The sequence below is a fragment of the Gloeophyllum trabeum genome (assembly GCF_000344685.1).
Source record: "Gloeophyllum trabeum ATCC 11539 unplaced genomic scaffold GLOTRscaffold_00005, whole genome shotgun sequence".
NCBI lineage: Eukaryota > Fungi > Basidiomycota > Agaricomycetes > Gloeophyllales > Gloeophyllaceae > Gloeophyllum > Gloeophyllum trabeum.
This window is the reverse complement of record NW_006920414.1, coordinates 586,463-604,907: the sequence shown is the minus strand read 5'-3', so window position 1 is coordinate 604,907 and position 18,445 is coordinate 586,463. Positions and strand designations below refer to the sequence as shown.

At 55.6% G+C, this 18,445-nt stretch overlaps 7 protein-coding genes across 7 annotated transcripts; 2 read left to right on the top strand and 5 right to left on the bottom strand.

The window, feature by feature from the left end:
• Positions 1 to 1,637: 1,637 nt before the first annotated feature.
• Positions 1,638 to 3,048, bottom strand: GLOTRDRAFT_59395 (WD40 repeat-like protein). The gene is made up of 5 exons (XM_007866826.1): positions 2,754 to 3,048; positions 2,575 to 2,686; positions 2,395 to 2,508; positions 1,884 to 2,344; positions 1,638 to 1,824 (listed from the first exon to the last, which is right to left on the bottom strand). Exons 1-5 carry the CDS (start codon positions 2,945 to 2,947, stop codon positions 1,671 to 1,673), a joined length of 1,035 nt encoding a protein of 344 aa, XP_007865017.1. The 5' UTR covers positions 2,948 to 3,048; the 3' UTR covers positions 1,638 to 1,670.
• A 48-nt stretch (positions 3,049 to 3,096) lies between these two features.
• On the top strand, positions 3,097 to 4,854 carry GLOTRDRAFT_59392 (DHS-like NAD/FAD-binding domain-containing protein; the record flags this gene model as incomplete). Its single annotated transcript, XM_007866825.1, has 12 exons — positions 3,097 to 3,305; positions 3,356 to 3,365; positions 3,419 to 3,462; positions 3,516 to 3,527; positions 3,586 to 3,790; positions 3,847 to 3,987; positions 4,042 to 4,125; positions 4,190 to 4,248; positions 4,305 to 4,376; positions 4,436 to 4,576; positions 4,627 to 4,674; positions 4,731 to 4,854. The coding sequence occupies 12 exons, from the start codon at positions 3,097 to 3,099 to the stop codon at positions 4,795 to 4,797; spliced, it is 1,092 nt and encodes a 363-aa protein (XP_007865016.1). The 3' UTR covers positions 4,798 to 4,854.
• Positions 4,855 to 5,207: 353 nt separating this feature from the next.
• On the bottom strand, positions 5,208 to 8,865 carry GLOTRDRAFT_120831 (uncharacterized protein; the record flags this gene model as incomplete). The annotated part of the gene is made up of 14 exons (XM_007866824.1): positions 8,772 to 8,865; positions 8,679 to 8,715; positions 8,597 to 8,625; positions 8,481 to 8,547; positions 8,316 to 8,338; positions 7,865 to 8,254; positions 7,530 to 7,808; positions 7,239 to 7,418; positions 6,905 to 7,185; positions 6,301 to 6,310; positions 6,119 to 6,244; positions 6,018 to 6,062; positions 5,721 to 5,964; positions 5,208 to 5,666 (listed from the first exon to the last, which is right to left on the bottom strand). The coding sequence occupies exons 1-14, from the start codon at positions 8,798 to 8,800 to the stop codon at positions 5,208 to 5,210; spliced, it is 2,199 nt and encodes a 732-aa protein (XP_007865015.1). The 5' UTR covers positions 8,801 to 8,865.
• A 450-nt stretch (positions 8,866 to 9,315) lies between these two features.
• Positions 9,316 to 9,775, bottom strand: GLOTRDRAFT_39600 (uncharacterized protein; the record flags this gene model as incomplete). Its single annotated transcript, XM_007866591.1, has 3 exons — positions 9,316 to 9,458; positions 9,511 to 9,591; positions 9,643 to 9,775. Coding segments are annotated over 3 exons (357 nt in total), but the record flags the coding sequence as incomplete, so codon positions are not given.
• Positions 9,776 to 10,468: 693 nt separating this feature from the next.
• On the bottom strand, positions 10,469 to 11,283 carry GLOTRDRAFT_138033 (uncharacterized protein; the record flags this gene model as incomplete). Its single annotated transcript, XM_007866823.1, has 5 exons — positions 11,187 to 11,283; positions 11,118 to 11,134; positions 11,037 to 11,066; positions 10,932 to 10,988; positions 10,469 to 10,878 (listed from the first exon to the last, which is right to left on the bottom strand). The coding sequence occupies exons 1-5, from the start codon at positions 11,204 to 11,206 to the stop codon at positions 10,469 to 10,471; spliced, it is 534 nt and encodes a 177-aa protein (XP_007865014.1). The 5' UTR covers positions 11,207 to 11,283.
• A 1,387-nt stretch (positions 11,284 to 12,670) lies between these two features.
• On the bottom strand, positions 12,671 to 14,211 carry GLOTRDRAFT_105208 (uncharacterized protein; the record flags this gene model as incomplete). Its single annotated transcript, XM_007866822.1, has 5 exons — positions 12,671 to 12,711; positions 12,776 to 13,395; positions 13,459 to 13,623; positions 13,676 to 13,848; positions 14,209 to 14,211. The coding sequence occupies 5 exons, from the start codon at positions 14,209 to 14,211 to the stop codon at positions 12,671 to 12,673; spliced, it is 1,002 nt and encodes a 333-aa protein (XP_007865013.1).
• A 1,965-nt stretch (positions 14,212 to 16,176) lies between these two features.
• GLOTRDRAFT_110721 (uncharacterized protein) lies at positions 16,177 to 17,481 on the top strand. The gene is made up of 2 exons (XM_007866821.1): positions 16,177 to 17,349; positions 17,403 to 17,481. The coding sequence occupies exon 1, from the start codon at positions 16,217 to 16,219 to the stop codon at positions 17,306 to 17,308; it is 1,092 nt and encodes a 363-aa protein (XP_007865012.1). The 5' UTR covers positions 16,177 to 16,216; the 3' UTR covers positions 17,309 to 17,349; positions 17,403 to 17,481.
• Positions 17,482 to 18,445: the final 964 nt, after the last annotated feature.

Below are 18,445 nucleotides of genomic sequence, written 5' to 3'. Positions count from 1 at the left end.
TGGCAACTACCGGTGTGAGTTGGACGACATCCCGTGAGGTCACCGTACTTGTATGATCTGCAAGCTGGCGACCTGGGACCCTCGAAGTCATCTCATCACATGGTTTATACGGTACTGGACATTCATTATAGGACGCCGCGCACTTTTAACGAACAAGATATGAACATGGAAAACCTCCCTCTCAAGTGGAACTCGGACCCATCTCCTGAACCTCAGCATCGGCGCCGTGCAGGATTCCCTGTCTGGCACAGGGCAAGCCCCTTCGGCGGCCACGTTTCCGCAGTTCGAGCAGTCTGAATACGTTGAGGCCGCCGAAGTTGCCCGGCCTACATACTCGCGCAACTGAAGCTTCCACGAGACCTTTCGAAGTCATATCACCACACGGTTTAAACGGTACTGGCCACTCATTTTAGGACGCCGCGCACTTTAAAGAACAAGACATCACCATGGACGATATGTGATCCCCTTCTCTATCTTACGTGGACCTTGAACTCGTGTTCCTCTGATTCCGCGAACCTCAGCGTCGGCGCCGTGCAGGATCCCCTGTCTGGTACAGGGGATGCCCCTTCGGCAGCCACGCTTCCGAAACTACTTGTGCGCTTTTGGCGACAACTTCATTCCTCGACCAACTCCTCAATTACTCTCTCAGAAGCTTGTCCGGCTTCCCTTCCGGTACTCCCCCTTTCGGACGAAGAGCTGGACTAGACAATGCTCGCGCTTCTGCGGGACCCATCCAATCAACTCATCACCCGGTTTACACGGTACTGGACACTCATCCTAGGACGCCGCGCACTTTCACGACAAAGATGACCCTATATGATACCCTTCGCTTGCAAGTGATTCTTGGACTCGTTTCTTGGAATATATGTATATGTATGAATGTGCTAGTGTATGTAGAACAGCTTGAATGCCTTCCATGTCGATAGAAAACGATATTCGGAGTCGCTGATTAGGATCAAGTGCGGAGGACACCTGTAACCGATGCTTGGGAATCATGATGCAAACATGTACGATGATGGTGTGGAAGTCGAAGCAGGGGTACTTCGGCGTCACGATATCCGCTTTCAAGATGCTGACAGGACCATTACATCTTATCCTCTACGGCTGGACGAGTATAAGCTCCCTACCTCACACGCTCCAAAGGATGGGCGTATAGACACTAGTCCTAGACCGAACGGTCGTTGGGACCTTTGTCCACGCCGCGCACACGAGACGATTGTCAGGAGGCCTGTCCATATCCGAATCTGTTGGTAACCTGATAGTCTAAGATGCATAGAATCCTAATGCGAAGAATGGATGAGTGCCAGCCAAAGACGCGAAAAATGATGATCATACCAGATCTGACCCTCTCAACCGGCAGCTGCATCGTCGTCGCCTCTTCAACAAGCTCCACGGAGCACATGCCCCTCCTCCTGCAGCGCATCTAGCAACGACAGAGGTCTTGGAGCCGCAGTAGTCGATGCAGTGGTGGAGGGCCATGGCGTTCAAGGGCGGCGGGGCACCTTTGGCTGCTCTTATGTCGGGCGTCCAGCGACAGTCAGCGTCGAGCATATACATACCGTCTCGACGGTTGTGTGTAACGATCGGCGGGGATCTGTGACACTGTTACAGGATCCAAAGCTGCTGCCAAACAACGCCGCCGAAAAGGAAGGATCAGATTGTTGTGTACGTTATACACGGAATACATTGACTCTGCAGTCCCAGCTACAGCTCGCCAACACACCTTCCTCATACAGAGACCAAGCACATCCGACGACAAACTCTGTGTGCGGGTCATGGATATGTAGCAAATGCGACCGGCCAGACGGCGGCGTGGTGGTCCATCTATCCAGCGGTGAAATCCAAATTAGCACTCGACGTACCGCGAGAGAACATCCACTTACACTCTGCAGGTCATGTCATAGCTCGCACTCGCGAGCACGTCCGGCCGGTGCGGGCTCCACTGCACCTTGCGCACCGCGTACTCGTGCCCGGCGAGCGCGACCTCGCACACGCCCCCCACGCCCTCCCCGCCTGTCTTCGCCATCCGGCAGTCCCACACCTTCACGCCCTTGTCGACGCCCGCGCTCGCGAGCACGAACGGCCGGTACTTGTTCCAGTCGAGCGTGAGCACTTCGGTCGTGGACGCGGGCACGGTGAGGGCGGCCGCGGCGAGCGGGGTGCTGAAGTTGGTTGAGGGGAGGGTGGGGGCGTAGGAGGGGGCACGGAGGTCGAAGAGTTTCATGGTGCCGTCGGTTGAGCACGTCGCGATGATATCGGGTTGGTGGGGGGAGAAGAGGGCTTGGTAGACACAGGAGTGGTGCGCGTGCAGGGTAGTTATCGAGCGCGGACGCTCCGGGGACCACTAGTACCGTCTTCAGCTCGTTGGTCGGGTGCAGCAGTTGCTCGACGCACCAGCTTCACATTCCCGTCCCACGACGAGGACACAAAGAGATCCTTCTGCACATTCGACCAGTCGACCGAGAAAACCTCCCTCGTATGCTCCTGCCACGCACGGATAGGCAGATCCTAGGACGCGAGCCAGGCACTTGCATTATTGATTGCCATTAACCCGCACGCACCGGGAAGACGCACATTCAGCATCACGTCCCACAGGCGTATCGACCCGTCGCCGCTCGCAGTGACGAGCTGGTTCTCGTGCACCTCCGACCACGCGACGTCGTATAGCCCATCCTGCGTTTCATAGCTGCCGTCTTCATCATCAATGGTCCGATTCCGATGCGACTGTACTGGGGGTTGCTGGGCAGACGTACTATTTGTCGAGGCCCAAGGCGGGGACGCCGCCGGGCCCGGGTGATACAGAGACGAGGTGCAGACGCCCGTTCCCGACGAGGCCGTAGTTTGCGGAGGAGGCGACGGCGAGGCGGGTCGTGTGGAAGGGGGACCAGGCGAGAGCGTAGTGCGCGAAGCCCGGGGTCTGCAGCATCGCCGGAGGGGGCCTGCTCATCGCGCTCCGTTGCGTCTGTGTCGTGGACCGCCTTCAGTCGTCGCCGTTCGTTTTTTCGTGGTAGTTCGCCGCCGTGTTCTGCAGGCAGCACGTATCGTCCGAGTGCAAGGTTGACGCCACCGTCCCCCGCGTCCTCGAGCTCTTTTCACATGCGCGTCTCCGTCCCGGGCATCCCCCAAGCTATCCTCGCAGCCGCAGGCAGCTCACCCGCCCCCTCCCTCCCCGCCGCCATCGAGCGCATATCCACGTTTCTCGCTCCTGGGAATGCAACAGTCATAACAGGCGCAGGCGTCAGCGTCGACTCCGGGATCAGGGCGTATAGAGGCAAGGATGGGCGGTACACGAACCCGAACTACAAGTGCGTTGGTTAGCTATATGCAGGAGGTAATGAGCTGAGTGCTAGTGAAGGCCGATTTTCGTGAGTGTGCAAGGTATATGCGGCGGGGAGGCGTCCTAACGGATGATGGGAAGTACCATGAACTCATAGACGAGACCCCGCGGGGGTACGCGTTCCGGTGCGTACATTCCTGTTATTCCGACATGCCTACGCTTACCAGTGTACATCCAGGCAGAGATACTGGTGAGGCTGCAACTCCTTACGTTCCTGTGTGGTAACTTAAGAGGCATAATGCACGAAGGCTACGCTCGTATCTGGGCTATCCTCCGGTCCGCGACGCCCTCCCGAACACGACGCACTACGCCCTCGCCGCCCTGCAGTATGCCGGCCTCGTACCGCGGTTGATCACACAGAATGTAGACGGGCTGCACCACAAGGCGCTCCGGGGCGTCTGGGATGAGGCACGCTTGCGGGAGCGGATCCTCGAGCTACACGGGACGCTGCATGTATGCGCGCTATTTTCTTTCCTTTCCTCGCTTGCTGGTTGACGTGGTGGTGGCAGAAAGTCCACTGCAATCACGGGCACACAGTCGACCGCGAGACGTTCCAGGACTGGCTGTCCGCGGCGAACCCGCAGTGGAAAGCGTACGCGGACGACCTCGAGCGGACGGGGCGGCAGCCACGGACTAACCCGGACGGCGACGTAAATCTGTTCATTTACTCGCCCTGCCTGCTTGTGTTCACGGCGTGTCTATAGGTCGTCTTGGAGGGCGTGGAGTACGAAACCTTCGTGGTGCCCCACTGCCCGTCTTGCATGCTGGAAGGGCGGCGGAACTCCGTGGTGAGTATAGCATTAAGCCGGATACTTTGCGAGTATTGTGGCTGATTACCGTCCCCTGCCCCAGCTCAAGCCAGAGGTGATCTTCTTCGGCGAGTCTATCCGCCAGCAAGTACGCGAAAGATCGTACGCACACCCAGCCACCCTCCCACTCTCCGCTGTTGTTGACAACTTTACCCCAGGTTTGAGGACGTCGAGAAAGGCGACAGGTTGTTCGTCGTCGGGACCACCCTAGCCACCTACTCCGCGTTCAGGTATCACGCCTCCTGTCTCTAAGCACATATGGATACTAATACACATCCCGATTGTGTAGACTACTCAAACACGCGCTTCAGCTGAAGAAGCCCGTGCTGATGCTCAACGTCGGCCCCACCCGCGCGGATAGCATAGCAGAGTTGGACAAGATAGACCTCCCTACGAGTGCCGTCCTTCGGGAAGTGGTCAAGGCCCTCGTGTAAGTCCCTCTTCCTGCATACTGACTTGCTCAAGTTGATAGCGGTGTAGAGGTGTACGAGCAGTCGAAGATCCTGTAATCCGAGAGATGCTTGCCAGGTCGGTCTTGACTCTGTTTGGTATTTGTGATGCGCGGCCTGACTTCTGTTGTTTAGTGGGATCACCCGACCTCCTCTTGATGACGACGGGGAGGACGTTACCGGCCCTGGAGCAGCGGGCTAGCCTGCATGTATCGTACCCCTGTCATCCTACGTTCTCGCTGACTCTCCGCGATTCGCGACCACCACTCTTGCCCGTGATCATTATAGCATAATAGCATATAAGTGTACAAGTGATAATGAAACCCGAATTGATGTTTAGATTAGGATTTTACAACGACACCCTAGTGGTCTCGGGGAAAACACTATGATACATCGAAGTCCGAACCAAGCTATGCAGGAGAATTACATGTAAATGGTACCGGGAACAGAGGAGAGTGACGTCTAAGCAAGTGACAGAGACGGAAAATATATACAACATGCCCGCGCTACATTAGATCGACATTACGACTATAAGTATAATAGTTAGAATACAACGCAAAGCGACGACAGAGCGATCAATGATAGCACAACAAAGCAGCAAGGAAGAATAAATCATGAGATATCCCGCGCCGTGGGGGGTTCGTTGACGGACGTCGAGCGCATGTTCGACACCTGGTGCAAGCACACCTGGCGATCCGACATATCCCGCATCAGCAGGTCGTCCTCGTCGCCGTCGTTGGTGCTCAGGTGGAACATCGTCGACTGGTCCCACACGGGGCGCTTGAGGTGCGACCAGCTCCAGTTCTTCCAGTCCTCTGGGCTGAGCGGCGGGAGCTCGCGGATGATCTTGCGGTGCGAGCGCGAGAGGTAGTCCTCGACCTCGGGATCGGGCTCGCGGATGTGGAGCGAGGGTGAGAGGTCAGGCGCGGGCGACTCCTCTTTGAGGTGGTCGAAGCTGCTGCGGTCTTCGTCGGAGTCGGGTGTGAGGGGAGGGGGAGTGCACTCCTTGGGCGAGGAGGCTTTCGAGACGGAGACTGAGCGCGAGGAAGTCTGTAATTTGGGGAACCGCGACTGTTGAGTGGGCGGCAAATGAATACGGCTCATATAAGCACTGAAGTCACGTACCTTCTCCTTAGCCTCCTGCTTCTTCTGCTCGACAAGCGCCTCCGGCCTCTTAAGACATCGCTCCTTGTGTTTGTTCCAGTGGAAAGGATCGTACGTGCTCTTCGGTGACAGCTTGATAGTCGACCAGCAGCGCTTGCAGACAACTGCAGTGGGCCCTAGCACTTCTGCCATCGGATCGTCTCGGAGCTTCCTCTCCCTCTTCTTCTGAGCGGGGGTGCGGCTGACAAAACTACTATTGGCGGAACTACAGAAGACAGTCAGAGGACCTCTTCGGCAACATATGGCAGGCGGACTTACGGAGATGAACGGGTTGTTTCGGTGGATTCTGAGGGGGGCTTGGAACTATGTCGTCTTCGGTTAGCGAAGCTACACATGCCCTTCGGGCTGTGGCGGCGTACCTCGTCCGTGTAAGCACAGTCTCCGGGTCATTCAGCAACGCGTGTAAAGATGAGCCCTGCAGTCTATCGTCGATCCTCGAGTCTTGCGATGTCGCGTCATTACGCGTCGCGCCGGGCGTCGCAGAGCTACAGTGGCGCTCAGCATCGTTATTCTGCACAGAAGTAGACATGAAAGCGCTCACCTCGAGCCAGCTACAGCGGTACTAGCCGTATTACGCGGGGAATTAAGCAGGGAAGTCATTGATAGAGAAATGGAAAGATGATATGAAGGCGGTAGGTTGTGGTACGGGGCGAAGGAGGATAATAGCGCACCCACCTACGCCACAGCCAGGAGAAAGGCCCAGAAAGGCTCTCGATCGGCAACTTCCGGGCACCGACGCAATCGTCCACAACAGGCGTGGCGCTTTGCGTACGCAAACCTGGGCCTATCACGTCCGGTCTACTATGTTATGTTGCTGTCCTATGGGAGCACAATCTTTCACTCTACAGCATATCTTGAATCCCGCTCCAGGCCATCGACCTGCTGATACTTTTCTAACAGTCACTGTATATAGCGGGAGATCGTATACGTAGTGGTATCGTACAAACAAAATCAAGCCAGTAGTAGTAGAAAACAAGACTCCAAATACCTAACATAGTGAGGAATGTCGGAAGGGGTAGTAGAGGTATCGCAGAATTAAAGCCCAGAGGAAGTCAAGTACAGCCTACATTTAAGTTCTTGAATATATTACTTAAATATTCACAACTTCTACGACGAGCCCCCGCTCAACCCTTCGCGGAACCCACGGATGAACGTTTTGAAAGGCAGGAGGAACCAGCCCCAAGGGCCCGGCGCCTCCTGCTGGGGAGCTTCGTAGTCTGCCGTTCGCGGGCGATTTTGCGGCCTGCTCTCTGCATCACCGTCTTCGGTTTCCCGCGGGCGTTTCTGGCCTCTGTCCGGGCTGACCTCCTTCGGGGTTTCATCGGATGCAGGACGTACCGGGGCGGAGGGAGGGGATACCGGCGCGGCTCGGGTCTTAGTGGACGTCCCGTTCGTCTGAGGCGGGGACCTAGGCGATCTCGGGCGCCTTGGATGGTAACGTGAGCAGGGGGATACGAAATACACTACCGAGCAACGTACTTCACGCAGGACCCCTTGTGCTCTTGCCATTTGGTCAAGTCGTAGTCGGGGGAGTCTTTCTCAGTCGTAACGGTCTCACCGCACGATGCACATTCCACGCTGCGAGCGGTGAACGAGTGGGCCAGCGGGTCGTTAACGAGGTTCAACTTGCGCTGGGCCATTGCGACGCGACCGCTGGGCCTGGAATACTAACATGTCAAATAGCATTCAAGCAGGGATGACGAAAGCGACGCTGACTGAGATTTCCCGACGCAGCTTTCCCTGTGACGATTCCAGTTCCCGAGGACGTACACTCGGCCAGTTGCCAGCTTGATCCATCTGTGACAGTTCTTGCATAACACCTCGTGCGGTCGCGCCTCTGCGACCATGGGGTCCGCTTCGAGCACAGCGCGCCGCTCTGCTTCCGTGGTACGCAACTTCCCAGCTACAGAAGGCGCTACGACGGAGGCTGCGTCTTCAGCCTCTTGCTCTTCTTCCGCTTCCTCTTGCGCTGCCTGCTCTTGCGCTGCCTGCTCCTGCGCTACCTGCTCCTGCGCTGCCTGCTCCTGCATCACCGCCGCCTGCTCCCGGCTGAGCACAATAGTAAGCATGGCTGAAGCAGACGGTTCAACAAATCCGAGACGCACCCAGGCACGCATCTCTGAATATGATTCAGCCAAGGGCGAACCGCATAGGTGGGCTTCTTGCCCAGACTGATCCACTTGTCGCATTTAGAGCAGTGCGCGCGGTGCTCCTCGAACTGGTCGCAGTGCGGGTCGTCCTCGAAGATCTTCTTGCGCTCCGGCTCCGTCCTCCGCATGCGCGGAGCGAGGGAGGTGGACGACTCGGCGATCGAGGAGGCGTCGTCGTCAGGAGACTCTGCGCCGGGTTTGTATCTACGAGGAGCGTCATTGGAAGGGAATTGGGCGGGGGATACGAGGGCATACGCAGGGTCGCGTTTGGCGATGGAGGACCGCTTTCTCTTGAGTTTGTCTTTGGCAGGGGTGCTAGCTGGACTGGGTTCTGGCCCTGGTAGACTAGCGAGCCGGTAGAAATAAGAAAATGACCATCAAGCTGGTAGTGGATACAAGGACATACTGCACATCGACTTTCTTCGGCCCCTACAATTGAATAAATTCAGTATCTCTATTTGGGAACTGGAGCATATCGGGGCAGTTTTGCTCTCCCTCATGGATCCCCCCCTTTCCCCTCTTCACAGCACTGGACCGCAGCGGTATCTCCATAGCAAACAATGGCACTCACTCGTTGACTGGGAGTCTCCACCGCCCCATTCTTGCTCTCCGTCGCTTCACCTCCGTCCAATGTTCCCCTGCAATCAATGTCGATACCCCCTCCCGTTGCAGCACTATTCAACTCACTGTGTCACGCTGACAGTGCTACTATCCCTCTGCGCTCACGATTCAGCCTCCCAACCCCGCGATGAAGATGAGACAAACTCACCTTGTGTTTCCTCGAGTACTTGACCTTAACGGCTGCTCTGCAAAGCGCGCAACCAAGTCAGCACGCCCATAAGCCCAGGCTCGCACAATTTACCTGTCAGGAGAGGATGTCTGGCTATCCATGGCTTCTCTGGAACGCGGAGCCCCGGGATTTCTCGACTTCGAGACCGTGGATGCGCGGGTGAAGGTGGCAGCCCGGGTATCGGGAATTCCAACTCCGACAACACAACGCTCACCGTCCCAACTGAGTCCACTCTCCTTCCGGATCCTTGCAGGCTTGTAGTCATTTCCTGAGCTTTTGGCGCTGCCTGTGACGGTTCTAGCCGACTTACTCAGAGCTGGCTCTATGAATTATTGTGCCGTTTTTCGATTTACCGGGACATGGCGTACCAGCCATGCGTCCCCGATGATCTCTACGTTCCGAGTTGGGCATATCCTGGTATATCCTGGCTAAGGTACAACGCGAAAGCATGCTAAAGTCCCTCTGTCATGCGACCCGTAACTATTGAAATTTGCCGTATGCCCCTTTGAATTTCACCTGGACAAGCCCTCCGACTAGCTTTGCGAACTCTTGCTTGCCTTCTACGTGCGAAGCCACGTCCTTTGCTAAAGATCCCAGATTTAGCTGCAATTTACTGTCAGATTGCAAGCTGGGATTGGCAGAGGGGTGTGATAAGCTTCTGCGCTGCTTTGAGCGCTTCGCCATTGATGTGGGGATAATTCTCCTCCCATACTACCTGGACGTCCCACAGAAAGATACTCACTCCCACTTCGCCGATACCTGTAATGCCATGTTCAAGCAAGGCCCTTGGTCCCAGCTAAATTCCGGAAACGCGCCTTGAATTCCTTTAGCAGTTTCCGCTCCTTACTAGGGTTGTTCTGCGCGGCTTCGCGGAGATTGTTCAAGTCCCCACCTAGTCTCGCAAGTGTAACGCCGTACCCTAGAAGTTATGCCTGAGCTCTACCATATTTCTCTAGCAATCTGTCGCTCATTTCACCAAGAAAGGTAGCTGTCCGCTCCCGATAGTGAGTGTACCCGCCTTCTGTAAGGTACTCCATTCGCTGCTCCCAGGTCGTGTCCCTCATCTTATTTGCGTCGGTCAAACCATGCTCATGGAACAATGTCTGGAGTCCTAGCTGTTATATTCTTTATTCTATTCTGCATTACCTACTAACCTTCAACGTCTGTAGCGCAATATCATGCGATATTCTTGTCGAGAATATCTGTCCTGCCATGAACTGCTGGAACAGGCTTGGCTCCGAACCATCGTTATCGATTCCCAGCTGCTCTGCTATGGTAGTCCCATATTTCTTCAGGATCCTCTGCGCGAGCTCTGGGTTCGCGACGACCTGACTTATCCTCCGCCGTTTCGTTCTCGGCTCGTCTGCTGCTGGCTTTGGCGCTGTCCCTGTCGTTTTCCAGGCGCGCTTCGGCGGCATGGTGATGGGCTAGTGCTGAGAATCTGAAGAATACCAGCCGTTGGTCCCAATCCCTGGTTATGAAGAAGTCGACAACCACAAATGACGTCGGGCCACGTGACTATATAGGCGAAGTTCCCTTCAAGTTCTGAAGTGGTCCAGGTCATCCAAGGTCATCCCGTGAATCCTATCTTTCCCGCCGTGAACCAATGGGTGATGGCAATTTGGCAATCTCACCCTCATGAGATCCGTGCCTTCCCTTATATAACATTCTAAATAAATTAATACGTGCCAGTACATGGTGCATTATATACAAGTAGCATTATACCAAATGTAGCGTGGAAGCACAAGCAATCCACAACCATATCTGCTTCAACCAAACCTCTCCGCGGATACCATGCGTCCCTGGAAGTCCTGCGCGGCATAGTCTGACTCCATTACCGAGAAATTCGAGTAGTGGCCGCCTTGATTCTGTGGCATAGGAAAGTCCATCATGGAATGCGACGTCGAAGGAAGACTTGCATACGCTTCAGCGTGCTGCATCATACCCGGATGAGACTGCGGGTGCATGGGGAACGGGGGTATATTCGGGATATGCTGCTGGTAGCTCGTCTGCACAGGGTAATGGGGAACGTGGACCTCGGGAGTGTGCTGCACCCCCGCTACGCCTACACTGTGATGCAGCTGGAGGGATGGGTCGATATTTTGATAGCTAGCGGAAGGATCTTGATATTGATCTGCTTGCAGGGAAGTTGACGGGGCCTCGTATGGTATACCCGGTTCTGGCGGAGTGGCATGCGTACAGGCCCGGGCGGATTTGCCCTCTCGCACGCACTCGGTACATGGTTGGTCGATGCAATGGAGGCCCTTGCGGACGCATGTTGAACATGGCCTTGAGGGTATTTAAGTCAACGCCAGGCTGAGGCAAGAAAGAGCTTACCGTCCACCGTCGCACCTGATTTTGTCTCTCCTATTCGACTAATTCAGTCGAGTCCGATGAATAGGTTGTAAACGCTCTTACCGGCAACTATTACATGCCTGGAGATAACTTGTGAATTATAGACATGAATAGCGTAGAACGAGTACGCACCGCTCTTGTTCGTAGGCCATGCCCCCGGCCTTTCCGAGGGGCGTCGACACATTCAATTCCCTGGTAGGCACAATGCCTGCACGGCCGGGTGTCTTCGCACTTCCTGCTATCTCGCCGGCACGCCTCGCAGCGGGACTTCACCTGCTTAGGCCCCTTTTCCACATGAATGCAGTCCTGGCCCCTCGCGACGCACCGCGAGCAGGGCCGCTCGTCGTCGCACTATTGGGATCTGTATAGCCTCTGCATCTCGCACCGGAGTGAACGACATGCCTTCTTGTTGTCCTTCCGACATGCTAGGCATGCTAACTTCACTCTCTCGGGGACTTTGACGCTATGATTACGGGCCGAGCTACCGATCTTCGGGGCAGACAATCCCGCAGGATAGACTGAAAGAGGGCCTGTGGCATCCAGCACTGGAAACACAGGCTTCGGAGGAGGCTCGGGCTCGTCCTGGCACTCAAGGTCCTTCTCGCGGCACCGTCGGCAAGGCCTACCATCTTCGCATCGAACTCTCGCCTTACGACAATGTTGGCATCCGTCCGTACAATGGAAGCGCTTCTTTATGCAGTTCCCGCATGGTCTGTTGGACCATTATGTTAGTGTGTAGTAGGAGGGCCCATTACTTGCAAATACGTACCTGCCACCGTCACACCTAATCTTGTCCCTCCTTCACTCAAAGTCAATTCAGCGCCCACATCTTCATATATGGAAGAGAAGCATCTAAACTTGTACGAACCTGCAATTGGCACAAGCCTTTAGAGTATAGGATCAACATCGCGAACAGGAAGCCACGTCAATCAACAAACAATGGATCAAAATGGGCAGAGGGCTCCTATGGGGAAGGAGGCGATCGTACCTTGCTCGTGCGTCTCGTATAGGCGTTATAGCTCGCGGAATCGGATGTGCATGTCGGGTTCGGAAAGGTTATACCTTCGGGAATCATAGCAGTCGATGGAAGGGAGGTGCCGAACATTCAGGGCGGCTCGGACACAATCCGGTGCATTTTGTCGGGCCCGAGGTTGGCCCGAAGACGCGCGCGATCGTATCTGCTTCATTCTCACATTGAGCTCTCAAACGCATCGCCGTGAGTTTTGTCGTGAACAATTGTGTTATATTGACCAGTATAACAATACGTCTATGTCTACCATGAAACATAAGATATGCACTCCTTTGCGGGACAACCCGGTCCCGCAACCCAACATGACCAAGTGCATGCTCCGAGGAGAAAAGACAGCACTGTGAGAGCCCCGCCCTCGTAAAACCCAAGCGAGCGACCCCAGCAGATCCCAGCAATAAAGAGACAGCAGTAAAGACAGCGGAACCCGTGATGAACGTGACGACCCAAGCTAATAATACGGACGATGCGAGCTAGCGGATACATTGGTGATTGATGCGTGCCGGACGGGCTGATTCTTGCGTTAGTGTACAATTGCGCCTATATGGTTGTGATAAAGTAGCCGGATCCATGCTGCGGACGTGCCAGTTTACTGGTAAACGGCGATGTAGTTGACGTTCCACTTCGCGTCTATGGAGGGACAGATGTTTCGTCAGTTATACTAGTCGTACCGACATGAAACGATACTACCCACTCTTGAAATTGGTAGGGTCAGCTACAGCCTCCTCGCACGTCGCGGGGCATCCGCTAGAGGCGTACGCAGCACCAGCCCAGTCGCCGCAAAGGGTCGTATCAATCACCAACGAGTGGTCGTAGAAGTGGGACTTGATGTCGCAGCTAGAGCTCGCGAACGACGCCGCAGGATGGCCCCAGCTGCTCGGGTTCGGCGTCTTCGCAGTGATGTCCGCGGGAATGCTGCCCCTGGGGAAGTGCCAAATGGAGATCCCGTTGTCGTCCCACAGATGGGCGAAAACGCCGCCGGCGATCATGTTGAAGCCGTGGCCATAGCTGTTGTCGTTCGTGTCTTCGATCGCGCACCCGGAGTTGTCGGCGGGGCTGCTTGCGCATGTCGTGCCGAGGGTGTGCCCAGTGAATGCGGTAGCAGTGTCCAGGGAGCACCCATCAGCGGTGTGCAGGGTCATCTGGTTCGTCTGACCCAGGTTGACACCCTCGACGACGTCGATCTCCCCACCGTTCGGCCAGTTGGGCCCCGTCGACCACCATGCGGGCCACACACCGCAACCATGGGGCATCGAGTAGAAGTCAGCGATGAAAAGGCCGTTCGAGTAAGTCTTCTTCGACGTGATCCGAACACTAGATACGTATGAAGTAGATCAACATCGGTAATCATCCGATTGAGAGGATCACGACACTTACGACTTCCGATTACCGCCAACGGCAACAGTGCTCTTGTCATCGACAGCCAGAACGGTCGTGTTATCGCTCTGGACGTAGGCGAGACCGGCGGATTGCGCCTCGGACTGTGACACGAAGTCAACGAGACCGTGAGTTGGGTCACCACCGGTGAAGAAGTCCCAGCCGCTACAAGAGTTGGTCAGCTCAGAGCAATACATGCCACCAATGAGACGCGTACTCAAAGAACGATTGTCCCTGGTAAAGATCGACAAGCTTGTACGTCTGGTCTGCTCTCGCGTGGACCTTGGGGGTGATCTGGCGGCTCCGATGACGCCTCGCGTGGGTTCCATGGGGATGGCCAGCCAAAGCCCCTTGAATCAAGAACAGGACAGATAAAGCAGTGAGGATTTGCTGCATGATGGTAGTCGTAAAGAGGTGGAGGCGGAGGTAGGGAAAATCTATGGGTCGGGAGGGAGAGGGTCGGAAGAGAAGGGAGAACAAGAGCGGGTTGAAAAAGAGAGAAGGTGGTGGTTGGAGTGAGGTTTATGGAACTTTGACGGCATTGTCCCTCAATGGCGGGTGGCGTCCGAATGGCCGCGTCCCAAAATAGCCAATCCCTTTTGTGGGAGCGATCGCACTGTTTAGCCGAGTGTTGCCACGTGACTCAGCGCGCTAAGGACGGCCCTAAACCTCGCCCTGGCTGCGTAGGGAAATCGCAACGCCGGGCGGATATTCCACATTTTGGAGATCGTCGCGCTCCTCGTCGTTGACCATAGCGACAGAACGACAGCCGCACCACTTGAGAACCAGGCGTAGGCGCACGAGGAGCTGCTTGACCAGATGTCGGTGGGGCAAGTGGAAGGCAACCCAGGCACATAGTCCAGCGCAGTCAGGAGAAATTGGGTGTAGCTCGCGCCCATGATCCGGGCTATGGCAACTCGCGGTGTCTGGCCTTCACGGTCAATCACTCCGTACGGATTGTTTCTGTCGCAATTCTGATAGAGAGGAGCCTGTGGACAGCAGCGATGGGTATCCCGGCCGGGTACGTCGCCGTCCACACAGTGAACCACGATGGTCTCCGTAGGCTGGGTGCGTCCGGACTGAAAACTAGGATTACCTGACGATACCCAGGCATCCTTTCCTGAAGCTCTTCGGGAGTTCCCGTCAGTACTTATTCAATGAATGTCTATGCAGGATAATGCTGATCATCTTCGTACTTACCTGCGATGCTGGCCATCCCTGATTTCCTGAGGACTATTTCATCCAGGAAGAGACAAATTCATGATTGAAGGAGGCCGGGCGGGGGGGGGGGGGCGATGAATGAGATCGGAGCATGGGCTGTGAAGCGTGTTTTCATTTGCATGACAGCCTGCATAGTCAAAACGCTCCGTATGCTGCAGCTCTGCATTGGTATGAGCTGGACATATCATGAGAGGGACATGCCCTAAGAAGCGGAAGACCAGAATAATATGCTATATGCCTGCCTCTTTGCGCAGCTACTGTACTTTACTGCTCAACTTGAGGCATTTTCTCGCGAGCTGGCATTCGGCAATGTGTTTCTCCATCCATGTATCAGAATGAAGGCAAGATAGCCAGCTTCTGAAGCAGTCCCCGCTGTGCATACATCTTGGCCCTACTATCGTCCATCATCCCGGAGTCACTGTAGTCTACATCCCAGGCTCATCCGCCAACCTACTAAGTTTGGGAGTTAGTGTACATACTACACAACACTCACCACACAAAAGGAGCCGCCGACCGTGGGTCCCGTTTTCATGTCGGCATCATTTCTAACAATGCAGCAAAGGCTTTCTTTATCCTCGGATGGTATACACGCCGTAACCGCCCGGCTTTATCTCCAATGCAGCAAGTAGCTCTACCCTTCAGGGATAGTATGTAGCATTGGCGGGAACGTGAGACAAACGGGCAGTATCCTCGCTCGGAACACGCGTTGTTTGGCATTGCTTGGTCTTGGGTTCGTGCGGGACGCCACAGACGCGTTCACCATCGTACGCTTGGGTCTTCTATAGTTGTAGTGTCAAGTCCGTCAGATGGCGCCTACTGATTTTGTCGCCAATTGGTATTGTATCAGTTAACCCTCTCGCTGAAATACCCCTTGATAAGCCGACAGCAAGAAGTGATGCGATGCGGCCGAAGAAGCACGGCGACCGAGTGCATACGCATGCTACCGTCGACGGGGAGCAAAAGGATGGGTATCATATTATGGTGCAAATTACTGTCAAGGTAATCTATCCCGAGCATGGTATATTAATCTCTTCTTGGGATCAACCTCCTTCAAATTCAGGTAGAGACTGGTAGAAAGCGCTTCCGGCTGGCATTTAGTGGAGGATCAATGTTTGATTTATAAAGCAGATCTGCAACGCGAGGCAAGCGTATCAATTTAATTAGGAAACTGGGGACTTCAGCGTATCTCCGCCTTAGGTTGCTGTCCGACAGTAACATTCCATGTGCATCCCGCCGTGTCAGTCTGCTTGTGAGTGGGGTCTCTGTACTTGGAAGGTGTGTTGGAAATCTGTAGCCCACTGCAGAACGAATGTATTCCGTGAATAAAGTACATAACAATCTGATCCTTCCTTTTCGGGCGGCGTTGTTTGGCGTCGGCTTTGGATCCTAACAAAACAGATCCCGCCGATCCGAGCGGTGCGTATCATGCGCACGCTTGTGCACACGACTCCGACTATATCGAGACGGTATGCATATGCTCTGCGATGATTGTCGCCCGACATAAGAGCCGCCATAGGTGACTCCGCCGCGCAACGCCATGGCCCTCTACCTCTGCGTCGACTGCGGCGGCTCCAAGACCTCCGCCGTCATCTGCAACGCCGCCGGCGACATCGTCGGGCGCGCGCTCGGCGGCCCCTCCAACTACGCGTACCTTGGCCCCGCCGCGTTCCTCGCCGCCGTCAAGGACGCCGTCAGCCACGCCCTCCAAACCGCGGTGTCTCCGCCGTCCCCCGAGCCCGTCGCGCTCCCCCCGTCCGCGCCCCTCTTCGCCGCCGCCTGGCTCGGCGTCTCAGGCGTCGACAGCCCCGCAGACATCGCGACGATCACGCCGCTCGTCTCCGCCCTCCTCCACCTCGATCCCGGCCCGAAGCTGAGCATCGGCAACGACACGCACCTACTCGCCGCGCCGCTGCGCCTGCACCCGGACATCGCGCACGCCGTCGCCGTCATCGCGGGCACCGGCTCCATCAGCGTGAGCTTCCGCCAGCGCGAAGACGGGACGCTCGCGGAGCTGGGAAGGGTCGGCGGGTGGGGCTGGATGCTCGGCGACGAGGGCGGCGGGTTCCACGTCGGGCGCGAGGCGGTGCGCCAGCTGCTGCTCGAGACCGACCGCGCGAGCGTCCAGGAGGCGCAGCCCGCGGGGAGCCTGCGCGCGCGCGTGCTCGAGCGGTTTGGGATCAGCCACCTGCTCGAGATCCTCGCGCTCGTGCACCTCCCCGACCCGGACCCCGCGCCGGGGAATGGGGGGGAGGTGCCGCAGTATCGGAGCGTGCCGAAGGAGAAAAGGCTGTCACAGCTGTCTCCGCTGGTGTTCGCGGCTGCGTTCGAGGACGGCGACCCGCTCGCATTGAATGTCCTGCGCACGTGTGCGGGGATGCTCGCGGAGCAGATATCGGTCCTGCTAAGCCCCGACGGGGATAGCCAGGTCGCGAAGAATGCTGTGGCGGCGAAGGAGAGCGTGGTATGTTTTGGGGGCTCGCTGGTGGGGATTGAGAAGTATAGGAAGTTAGTGCTGGATGGGCTGAAGGAGAGGGGGCATGTGTTCCGGTATGTAGAGTTTGTGGAGGATGCGGCCGCCACTGGCGCAGCTGGGTTGGCTGCTGCTGCTACTGCTACTGCTACTGATTGAGAGGGAGCGGAAAGTACAAATGTATTCAAGGCGGATATCTGGTATGGACATCCATTTCACAATTCTTGCGTATGCACTCATATATGCGCCTCAGTAGGATTATATTTTAAATGCATCTATCGGGATACCAATACATTCAATGTACAGCGTGGACACCTTCTGCCCGTTATCAGGCTCACAACTACGGTCTCTTTGTGACCGAGATTTGCACTCGGAACCACGTTGTGGAATCCGACGAAGTCCACCCGGCGTTGCCATTCTCGTGTGCGGCATTCAGGAAAAGGTGATTTGCCCGACATCCATGTGCTAGCTGGTTCCACCGCATGCTTGGGAGTACTTATGGACACTCGCCCAGCTATCATGCGAGTGATAGCTGGACAGGTGTCTATATCTCCATGCTTCAGAGCATGTGAGGTCGGGGGCTTATGCCATCTAGCCGTAGCGGACGAGATGTAGCGGTCCTCTTAGCATTCTGAAGCCGTTTTCGTAACGCCCGAGCACGGCTCTCTTGAATGGCAAAGCATATCAAGGGGGACTAGCGCTTTCAAAATACTGCTTAGGCGTCACGATACCGCGGATAATTAACGGTAACGAAAGTCGACAACACTGAATTATCGTCTGCGACTTTGATTATCGTTTTCTATTGAGAAGGGAAACATTGCCTTGCATACACTGATACATACAGACACATACATATACCAAGAAACGAGTCCAAGAGTCACTTGCAAGAAAAGGGTATAATATATATTCTTATCATCGTTGTTAAAGCGCGCGGCGTCCTAAACCGAGTGTCCAGTACCGTGTAAACCGTGGTGATATGACTTGATGGGTCCCATGGAAGCGCGAGTATGTCCAGTCCAGGTCTTCGTCCGAAATGCGGAGCACCAGAAGGAATGCGGACAAGCCTCTGAGACGATAACTGTAGAGTCGACCGAGGATCAACGCAGTTATCCTCGAACTCGCATCGGTAGTTCCGAGAGCGTGGCAGCCGAAGGGGCGCCCCCTGTGCCAGACAGAGGATCCTGCACGGCGCCGATGCTGAGGTTCGCGGAATCAGAGGAACACGAGTTCAAGGTCCACGTAAGATAGAGAAGGGGATCACATATCGTCCATGGTGATGTCTTGTTCTTTAAAGTG